The sequence below is a fragment of the Citrus clementina genome, unplaced genomic scaffold, assembly GCF_000493195.1.
Source record: "Citrus clementina cultivar Clemenules unplaced genomic scaffold, Citrus_clementina_v1.0 scaffold_4, whole genome shotgun sequence".
Classification (NCBI taxonomy): domain Eukaryota; kingdom Viridiplantae; phylum Streptophyta; class Magnoliopsida; order Sapindales; family Rutaceae; genus Citrus; species Citrus x clementina.
This window is the reverse complement of record NW_006262274.1, coordinates 20,604,580-20,615,935: the sequence shown is the minus strand read 5'-3', so window position 1 is coordinate 20,615,935 and position 11,356 is coordinate 20,604,580. Positions and strand designations below refer to the sequence as shown.

The window sequence follows — 11,356 nt, the reverse complement described above, 5'->3', positions numbered from 1 at the left end:
CCCAAACAAGTGGCGTCTAATGAATATACAGTTTCGATAGCTGCTGAAATAGGGGAGGCTATTGAGTTTACATACATGAATGCTGCTCACAACTTCAAAATCATACACTTGAAGCTGCTTACAACTCGAAATCTCCGCTTCAGAACATTATCAATAACATCATTATATTTAAAACATGTTAGACATAATAAAATTGAGAATCTGGGAACACCTAATGAATTGGTAGAACTCTTAAAAAATAAAAATAGAAAAGAGAGAAATTATTGTGCGTCACCGTTTTTCTATAAATTATAGCCTGCTTTTGCAATTCCAAAATTTCATGCAAGCATACTAGACAGTGTAATGGAGATGCATTGGTTCACTTCTTGCGCAAGCACAAGAAGCCAACCATCACGGAGATGCCAACAACAGCGACAGGAGCAGCCCAGTATTGCTTTGTCAAGTTCTTGAGCTTTAGTGCAAAATCTGACGGTTGCCTTTTAGACGAAATTTCAAGTTCTGGGATCAATGGAGATGAAGTGTCAAGCTCACCGATACAAAAGCTCTCCAGGAGTTCCCTTGCATCTTTGCTATGCCCAGCATCTTCAAATTCGTCTGTTGCATCTTTTGCTACAATAATGAAATTACAAGCATCAAAACATATCGAGGGTTCAACATCTATGACATTGATACAGAAGGTAATACTCTTTGAATTAAAAACATAATACATAACGTAATCAGATCCCACATCGTCACAGATCATACTTGGATTGTAATAGACTTGTGCAGGAAAGTTCCACGAGAGATATATTATGTATAAACTAACTGCAAGAAAAGAATTACCCGTTGCAGCAAGAACTACATCATCTCCACCAGGATGATCATCCAAATATGAAGTGACATCATACACCTGAGATTGACATAAGAGATATTTACCAAATTTCAGAACATTATTTACCCCAAAAAAAAAAAATATATTTGAAATTCCTTGGAACCTCTGATTCAATCAATAGCAATAGGCATTACATATATCACAATCCTCGATCTACTCTACAATCCGGTAGCTATTAGTATGCGGAACTATTCAGCAAGCACATAAATTTACTAAAGGTAATCAATCAGCACACAGTAAAGATAAGCCAAATGGAACAGAACATGGATGATACTGAAGCAATTAATTCAATACCAATCGTCGGAGCAATTACCAATCAAGTAACGCTTTTGGGATTAACTGTTCACAAATGTTTTACACGCCAGTTGTGACTGCATCTTGATAATAATTTTATTTTTCAAGCCCAAAGAGCAACTATTTGACCCATGGCTAACCCGGTATTCAAATCCTAACTTTTTTGGCTAATGAATTGAATCAAATAAGAAGTTTGATTGATGCAAATCACGAAGGGGGGAAAAAGAAAGGGTACCTTGTTATGAACGACAATCCAGCAATCGTCTTTGGTGTTGTGGTGAGCAGCTTCTTGCATCGTGTAGAGCTTTGAGAGAGTCGGCATCTTTATTGGTGGGCTTTTGGTCAGCCGCTCTCCCTCTCTCTCAACAAGATTTTCTGAGATCCTCACCTTCAACCCTGTGCTCAAGAATTGGGATTTGGCATCTCAGGCCCGTTTTCTGTCTCTCGGGTTAAAAGGCTCTGACTTCTTCGGCCGTTGTTTTAAATAATTTCCTTATTTCTTTTTTATTATTTTCTTACAAGGTTTTCCTTTTATTACTTTTTCGCTGTCAAAGATTTTTTATTGCAGGAATAATAATAAAAAAATCACAAATAATTTTGAATAAATTAATATGTATAAATTGATATGGCACAAAGAAATTAGTTGAAAAATGTAATATTTTTTTCTAAATTATGTGGGATCATAATAATTTTATATAATTAATATCTTCGTATCACGTCAGTTTGTACGCGCTTATTTATATAATGTGATTTTAGGATTTGATTAGGATTAATATTTAATTCACACTGTGAATCAATTTAAAAAGAAAGAGAGAAGATGTGAAAGCTGAGAAATTAACCTATTGAGAGAGTATGTAATTTGTGTGCTGCATTCTGATCATAATTTCGCCTCCTTGGCATCAAATGCTTATTAACTTGATCAACTGCAAGCGTTCTTTGGCTGGCTTTATCACACGCCACCATGAATCCAACTGTTATTGCAACGTGCACGCTCCAATGTCAACGTAACGTCGTCGAGCCAACTCCTGCTGAAGTTCAAGTCGAAACTGTTGTTACTGAAAACCGGTGATTTCCATTATTCCATGCAATGCGTACGTGAAAACAAACCCAGCTAGCTTACTGATCCCTTCACCCAGTGTTCCAATGGAGCTCACCGACCAATTTTATAGCGTCTATCATATGCATATGATGAATAGGTGTGTTTGATTTTGACATAAGTGCGTTCCATATACGAAAGAATTGTATGTGTTTCGCAGTTAGTGATGTAATTAAGTTTTTGGGTAAATTTAGCTCACGTTGGTGGAATTTGGTTGTCAATCTTCTTTCCTAGCTGGGCCTAGGACTTTTCGGCTTCGGGCCTGCGGTTCACTCAACAAATCAGTGGCTAGGCTTGGCCAAGACTGGTCCGCGTGTCCGACCCATTTGCCATCCCTATTACTAGTAAAAAGTTTTTTGGGTAAATTTAATTGTTGAATTTCGTGATTTTAAATTTGTTCAAAAGTAGAACAAAGCTTAAATTCAAATAAATTAAACTAATAAATTAAAGCTCACAGGCCAATAATCACCTGAAAATTAAAATCTAATTCATGCCTTTACAGTTATCTTTTATATTTCGGTGGCTGATTGTTTTCATGCATCACCTTTTTATTGGCAGGACTATGTCGTAATCTGTGAAGACTATAGCCCGGCTAATAAAATGGTTATAGCGTACCATGGTGTGCATAATATCAGCCCTCTTGTTTTCATAATATTAAAAATGGCCATTGTTTAATCATGAAAATTTAAAAATGGTATAGCATGAAGAGGCTCCATAATCTCAATGAATTTCCAAAATAGAATCGAATTATAAATAAAAAGGTTATATTAAGTAAACGTTCATAACTCTTTTTAAAATGTTATATCAAACAAAACTTGGTGTAATTCCGTTTAAGAAATACAACTCAAGTAACGCTGGCATGCAGCCACACTATTACTAATTATATCAACCTCATAGTTTACATATTTTCGCAACAAATAGAGTATCCGATCTTATCAGATTGGGAAACAATTTCTATTATTCCATTTTAGGCTTATATGCTTTAATCACTGCAATCAGCCCGAGATAATTGTATGACTTCGTTCTTTTGTCGTTTTAAGGTACCATAATAAATGTGCACCATCTAGATTCATTCATTACTTTTGTCACTGCTCTATCCTATCATATATAAACACTAAAGTCATTCAAAACTGAGAACTCTTCTTGTAATTTCAAACATCAATGGCGTATTTCAGAAAAAAATACTATCAATCATAGCCTCAGTTTGTTCGAGCGTTGTTGCCACTGCATTAGCTTGCTCTAATGGACAATGCAATGTCACATTTCTTTATAATGAATACATTATGGAAAAAAATAAATAAATAAATAAAAGAGAAGAAAATTGACAGTAAACGCTTTAATATGTTTGTTTAGTTAATTTCTGAGTTATGAGTCTGATTCCGATAATTAATGTCTGCCATTTTCGCCTGGAGATGACTGCTCATCTGACGGGGTTTGCGCGGCTGGACTCGATTGTTTCTCTTGTTCCTTAGAAAGCAAAGGTTCAAGATGTGTTAGATCATCTTTTACAGACCAATTCAAGCTTGAGGTAAATTTATGTCCACTCACTTATTGTGTGTTAAGTATCATAGAATTCAAGTTTATTTATTTATTGTTTTCCCCGATTGACAAAATATATACTCAAATTGAAATCTCAAATATGAATATTATTGACATGAATTTTAATCATGTTTTTTTTTTTTTTTCTCAATTTTTAACAGAAGGACTCATTGCATTTCAGCAAATATTCGTTCCTAACAACACATAATTCTTTTGCCATTAGTGGAGAGCCGCCACATACTAGATTTCCAAGAGTTACCTTAACAAATCAAGAAGATAACGTCACACAGCAGCTTAATGTGAGGTTACTCCGTCGATTACATATTCAAATAAAAAATTTTAATTAGATCAAATTAGCTATATATACAATTTTTTTTCCCCCAAAATTCGCAGAATGGTGTTCGAGCCTTTAATGTTGGACACATATGACTTCAAAGGGGACATATGGTTGTGTACTCCTTCGATGGAAAATGTCTTGACATAACTGCATTTGTAAGTAATAAATTACTTACATTTCTTAATAAAATTGCTTCAATTAAAACACACAGAATTCTTTCTGATGTTTTGTCCTTCAAAAAGGAACCTGCTAGAGACACTTTTAAGGAAATAGAAGCCTTCTTGTTAGCTAATCCAACAGAGATTGTAACAATAATTTTGGAGGACTACGTTGAGACCCCAAATGGCTTAACCAAAGTTTTCAATGAAAGCGGTTTGATGAAGTACTGGTTTCCTGTCTCAAAGATGCCGCAAAACGGACAAGACTGGCAGCTGTTTAAGGACATGGTGGCCAGTAACCAAAGGCTTATAGTCTTCACTTCAAAGAAATCTAAGCAAGAAAGTGAAGGCGTAGCTTATCAATGGAACTACATGGCAACCGATGGGCTAACTTTGTTGCTGTCGACTTTTACAAAGTGTGAAACAGTTACTTAAGTATTAATTTATCTGCCACTTCATGCTTTGAGATTATTATTATTATTATTAATCATTATTGATATATATATATATATATATAATTGATGCAGAGGAGCAATGGAGGAGGAGCATTTCAGGCTGTAGACACATTGAATGGGAAGCTCTTGTGCGGCTGTAGCGATGTACATGCATGCGTGGTAAGAGTTCATGTTCATGAATTAGTAAGTAGTAGCTATCTCATTTCAAATGCCTTTACAAAGAAGCAGTGTAGGTTGTCCAAAAGTGTTCAAACTTTTTCATAAAAGAAAAAAGGACACTCATATCTTGAAGGCTAAACTATTCCTTTAAATTTTAGAAATGAACGTAATGTACTGTATTACTAATATAATTAATGTATTATAATGTTCATAAACATTAATATATTATAATTCTCTTATCTTCATCAAAATAGTGGAAATTCATGATCAATAAAAGAGAAATTTAACAATTAAACATTTCTGAAATGTTGCAACTAGTTATTCAATTTTTTTTTTTTTGGAATACTGCCATCTACCTCTACTTACTGAAAGGAGAATTGAATGATTAGTTACTCTGCCCATTAATAGGAGATTTTTTTTTTGATGACATGAGATTATTATTCAAATTACAACTCACATTACATGAGAGTATAACTGATATGTACAATTACATATATATATATATACTGAGACATGTTGACATCAATGTTGATATGACACCGCTCAAATTTTTAACCCTCTCAAATATTCAAGAAACATCAACTCTTGGCCTGGGAGAAAGACTGCCTTCACTACAAAGTCATTGCACTAACTCTTGTTATTCATTTTGGAGGAGATCTGGACATTTTTTTTCACTTGGTAAAAAGCACTTTATTCATGGCACAGATTTAAACGGGCTTGTGATGTAAACAAGTAATCTGTTAAACTGGGCTAATGTAAAAGTTCACAGTTTTCCAATTGTATTCTCACGCAGTGTGATTAATTTGTAGCACTATTTGTCTTTGTTTTGCAGCACGGATCGCCGCCCGGATCATGCAGTGGTGAAGGGGACAAGGACTAGCACGGGCAACAGGCAACAGGCAACAAGCAATTGGTCATGTTTTTTGTTTTTTGTAGTTAAATGCGAGATAGTAGAAAGTGACAGTGACAGCATTAAGTAACTCACCCTCAAGTAATTAAATTGTTGCACAACAAAACGGAGGATGGGTGGGGTTATGTAGGTTTTCAATTGAGGTACATTATTAATTGCTTTGCCTCTTCAAAGCCTGCCAATAAACGTGCCAAGCTATGCCTGTATGGCCGTGTCAACTATCAACGATATCCATGCCTTTCTTTTATAGGTCGTTTAGCCTTCAATCTAGGCTCGTCAACTGATAAACCCATCAATAAATATTTTCTTATTAGTCATTAGATCAACATCAACCAACCCAGTACTTCAAAAGAAAAAAATCAACCAACCCAGCAAAGTACATTAATTCTTAATTTATTAGCAGTAGCATGCTTGCTATCGAGCTTAATTCTCAACATGCACAAGCCCCTTTGGATGATCTAATATATTAGAATTTACATGTACTTTCTTCTTGTTCTGGCAAATTAAAGGAACCTATCATTATTTTTCATTTCAGGCTCTAATACCATCGTTTAACAAAAGTATTAGGGATAAAAGCTCATTTAGTCTCTATATTTTAAAATTAGTATTCATTTGGTTTGTGTACTTTTAAAAATACCGTGAAACATTCCTGTCATTAAAGTATTAATACCCCTACCATTACTTTTTATCTCTTTTGACTTACTTTTACACTATCACTCTTTTATAATAATTTTTTTATTTGGGCATTAATATAAAGAAAATAATTAAATTACCAATTTAACCCTAAAAATTAAAAAAAAATTATATTAATTTTTTTGCAAGCGTCATTTGCACACTTGGTAGTTTGCATATAATTTTTGACAATTAAAAATTAATATAAATTTTTTTTTATTTTTTAAGATTAAATTGGTAATTTAATTATTTTCTTTTTATTAATGTCCAAACAAAAAAATATTATAAAAGGGTAATATTATAAAAGTAAGCCAAAAGAAATAAAAAGTTACTGTAGGGGTATCAATACTTTAACGACACAGATGTTTTGAGCCATTTAAAAAAAATGCATGAACTAAATAAATACTAATCTTAAAATACAGGGACTAAATGAGCTTTTACCCAAAGTATTAGCATATGCTTATCTCAAGAAACCTACATTTTTACTCAGAATCTAGGCATTAACAAAAACGACTTTACACCCATCAATTGTAACAGGAAGTGGCGGCGCCACATTAGGACTGGGGGAGCCCCCTTGACTTTTTAAAATTTACAAATTTAATTAGATATTTAGACTATTTTTTATTTGATTTACTATGAAAGTCCTTGCTAAAATTAAAAAATAACCAAAATATTAAGTATATATTTTTACACTTCCAACCCATTAAGAAACATTGTTATTTTGAAGTTCCTCAAGCCCTAAGTCTCCTCACATAAAAGAAACAAAAACCACTTCACCTTACTGAGTTTATCCAAATGATTTTTTTTCAATGAATCTTATGTCACTTAAAATTCAACTTGATGTATACATCATGGAAGTGGATTTGATAACAATTTTTCAAAATTGAAAGGGATTGATAAGCAATGTTGAGTTAGGCGCATTTGTATTAATTAATTAGAGTATGGGTAGCAAGCCTTTTTGTCATTGTCACTTGGCGAAACATCGAAATGTGAATGTTTAATAAACAATCAAAGGATCTACTGCTTCATTCTGGCTAAGGTCTATTTTGGTATTAAGATTTGTAGCATTTAAGCTATATCTGTTGTGAGAAAAAAAAATTGTAACTATGAAATAAAAATCAATAGTGTGTAGTAAATATAATTTTTAAATAATATTTTAACAAAAATAATAAAGATGTTATAGGTTTTTCATCATACAAGTGGTGGATCAAATCAATTTAGGCTCTAAGTTACAGCAACTATATTTAACAAACCCTTTAATAATATAGATTTTAAGTTACAACTATCTAACCTCAATATCAAATAGAGCTTAAGAAAGCTTATTGTGGAACTGGTTTGCATGTGAATAGATTGATTCATTACTGTATCTACAACAAAACCAATGCTTTTATAGTAAGAAAGTGGTGGTTCATTGGACCATAAAATATTTCAAATTAAGAGCTATTTTGGTAATGCTATAGATTTAACAATAATTACTGTTAATTATGTTGTAGAAATAATCAACGGTAAAGATAATGAGTTAAATATTTGGTAAAATTTATTTTAAAAACTGATGCAAGTTTAAAGTAATTATAGACATTTGGTAAATCTTATTATTGAATTACAGTAAGAATGCAAATGACTAAAGTAGACATGATATTGAATAAAATTCATTTTCATATTTATAAACATGTATATATAATATATAATAATTGTTAACTAAAATAATTTTTTATTTAATTAATTTTGTTTGTTGTGTTTCTTTTATCTCAAAATGATTGATAATAATAGTATTCTCTTCAATTTAATAATAATAATAATAATAATAATTGAATAAGAATGATTTTGAATTTTTATAATATATGTGAAGACATATATAGAATTGTATTAAGTATAAAATTGATTCTCAAAATTAGATTTTAAAAAATTATTTCTCCCGTACTCTTCAAAATCTACTATAGGAGAGAGTAATTTTGTCAAAAATAATTTTTTAAAAAATTACCAAATATCAAAATTAACTTTTAACTTTTCAAAACCACTTTTGAATCTCTCAAATAATTCCAAACATATCCTAAATACCATGGTTGTTAAGGCTTAAATACTTAAACATAACAAATATTATTAAACTTCTTAATTAGATTGCGGATTATTGCTTCAAATTGTGCTGTCTACAAAAATCAATGACAAGTACAAAGAGCAAAGTTTGATAAAGGCAACCAAATTCATTTTTTTAGACAAAAATGAAACCCCGCACACATGTAATTTTCAGTGTCATAGGATAACATAAATACAAGAATAGCGTCGGATGTTCTAAAATTTAATTTCAAATGACGTTGCATATTCACACGAAATTAATTCATTTATAATTTTTAAAAAATTTCAACCACTGATAACAGATCACATATATATTTGAGATAAAATTTGGAACAAAATTTTTTAAAAATACATCTATTATTCATGAGGTTTGATTATCTCCATCTGATCGTCATGCACGCACAATTTCAGAGCTCCACAAAGAATACTCCTTAACTCTCTTAATAACTTCTATCTCCAATTTTGGCTCTAAATTGTCATAAATAACAACAGATCTGCCAATAATATCCATCTACAGATCTACTACCGTTTTATATTTTATAACCCAAGAGCTACTTCATATCTATACAACTCCCATTTTAACACATTAAAAAAAAAAAGAAACCAAAACATTACCAAACACCAAGATTTAGATTGAGACAATTACTTAAAACTATCTCACAGAAAATCTACCTTCACAATAGGAAGCAAAAATGAAAAATAAAAAAAAATTACCTATATATATATATATATACATATATAAGAAGATTTTCACTAACAGACAGACAAGGAAAGGTGGAGGAGTTTCGAGACTTATTTAACCCTCGTTTGATAAGGACATTTGGGAAGAAAATTTGCTAATTCCTTATACACGGGATTGCCGACAAAAATAAATAAACAGTAATAAACTTCATGATGTCATAAATGATATTTTCTCTCAGAATAAGCGGATTATTCGCATAGATTGTTAAATAAATTATACTAGGTAGAAAAAAATTTCTTTGGACCAACAGGCATCGGGGCGCTTTTCTTTCGACAACAGCATTTACATTGAATCGGACACCAAAAATAAAATAAAATCTAAACTAATAATATATAGAGATTTTAATTCACACTTAACGAGTCATGCTCTTGCATGAACAATATTGTTCACGTGTTATGAAACAACTCCCCGATAGATGCTAAAGTAAAGTTGCATGTTAAATACTAGTGTTGCGTTGTGCGGTGTTAAATTCATATCTCTCGTGAGGGTAAAAGTCTATTTAGTTTATGTATTTTAAATTTAGTATCTATTTAATTTTTATATTTTTAAAAATACCTTAAAACATTCATATCGTTAAAGTATTATACCCATACCGTTATTTTTTATTTCTTTTAATTTATTTTTATAATATTTTTATTTTATAACAATTTTTTAGTTTGGACAAAGGGATCAAGATGGAGAAACAGAAAGAATGAGATGGTGAGGAGACGAATGATATGCAAGAGACAAATAACGAGTGATGAATCACATCAAAACAATTGCACGTGGGGGCTCACTGACATACCGCACGATCTTGCGGTCTCAGCCTGCGTGTTTCTTCTTCACAAGTCAATATTTCATCATTTCAGCTTCAGAAATCAGAAATCCAAAAGATTTGTTCCTGCTCTCGCCCTGTCACTGCTGTCAAGCATCCGATGCCCTTTGCAGTCGCATACTTTTATGATCGATAATGCCTTCATACGCTATATGTAGTTAGTCCAGTCTTTCCCAATTTTATGAAAAAATTGTTTGTATATTCGTCGTGCCAGCCCATGATCGGCACAATGATGAGCAACGCAACTGAAACAAATAGGTGTTAAACAAGAAGAAATGCAATTTACTAAGAGAAGAAATTTATTTCTTACCTAAATTTGAGGAGACGAGAATCGAAGACCATCCATTAACAAGAAAGTCTTAAGTTGGATGGAAATATCGCATGATCCTTATGACTATCTAGTATAATTTTGAATTTAACACGTGTACTTATTTTGAAATTGACCAATTATAATGGCAAGAAAAAAAAAGTGTTAAGTAATTTACAGTGGCAATGCATGAATTTATTTTTAAATCACATTGGAACCATCTCTTATACAATTTGCTTCCAACCATATGTGTTATTTTGTTTTAGGAGACATCAATTGCTGGCATGCATTCCACTCTGGAATCTAAGGAATATGGTTTTCAAGAGCTTCTAGGGAGGAGCTACAATGCAGGACTTGGGTCATTTCAGACCCCAAATTTGTGTAATGATATTCTCTATTAACCTAAAGCAAATATTGATGAAGTCAATAGCTAGCGAGATAATGAGTGTAGGAGCTAGAACTTAGAACTTTAGAAGTGGTTCAGTATAAAGATAATTTCTCCAATGTGGTTGATGACACATTAGTGAAATTTGAATAATGATAAAGATTTTAAAACGTTACGAATTTGTTGTGTCACGTGGACTTCCTTCGAAATAATATTTTTGGTATACGGAACCTCTTTTAAGTTTATCTAATGATGTAAGATTTTGTGTATATTTCTTCATTAATTGAGGAAACACATCTATTTGCATAAAAAATAAGTTTATCATAAAATTTGGATACGCTTAAAAAATTGAAAAGATGACCTGTAATGGAATCAATGCTATGCTATGCATAACTTATGTGACGACTGGTTTGATCATGAGCAGTCAATTTTTGACTCGTTTCGAAATCAAATCTTCATTTCATTAAATCTATTTTTAACTTCGAAAAATCTAATAACAAGTAGTCATCATCTCTGTTTTGAGCTTTACACATTTACTTAACTA

At 31.9% G+C, this 11,356-nt stretch overlaps 1 protein-coding gene and 1 pseudogene across 1 annotated transcript; one reads left to right on the top strand and one right to left on the bottom strand.

The window, feature by feature from the left end:
* Positions 1 to 15: 15 nt before the first annotated feature.
* LOC18043393 (cytochrome b5) lies at positions 16 to 1,652 on the bottom strand. Its single transcript, XM_006437825.2, has 3 exons — positions 1,401 to 1,652; positions 823 to 889; positions 16 to 609 (listed from the first exon to the last, which is right to left on the bottom strand). Exons 1-3 carry the CDS (start codon positions 1,485 to 1,487, stop codon positions 359 to 361), a joined length of 405 nt encoding a protein of 134 aa, XP_006437888.1. The 5' UTR covers positions 1,488 to 1,652; the 3' UTR covers positions 16 to 358.
* A 1,622-nt stretch (positions 1,653 to 3,274) lies between these two features.
* On the top strand, positions 3,275 to 5,789 carry LOC18043392 (annotated as a pseudogene).
* Positions 5,790 to 11,356: the final 5,567 nt, after the last annotated feature.

Excerpts from the sequence above, each read along its gene's own strand:
- LOC18043393 (XM_006437825.2), bottom strand. The coding sequence starts at position 1,487 with ATGCCGACTCTCTCAAAGCTCTACACGATGCAAGAAGCTGCTCACCAC. Across the intron at positions 890-1,400 it reads GGATTGTCGTTCATAACAAG|GTGTATGATGTCACTTCATA; the intron begins GTACCCTTTCTT and ends TGTCAATCTCAG. Across the intron at positions 610-822 it reads TGTAGTTCTTGCTGCAACGG|CAAAAGATGCAACAGACGAA; the intron begins GTAATTCTTTTC and ends TCATTATTGTAG.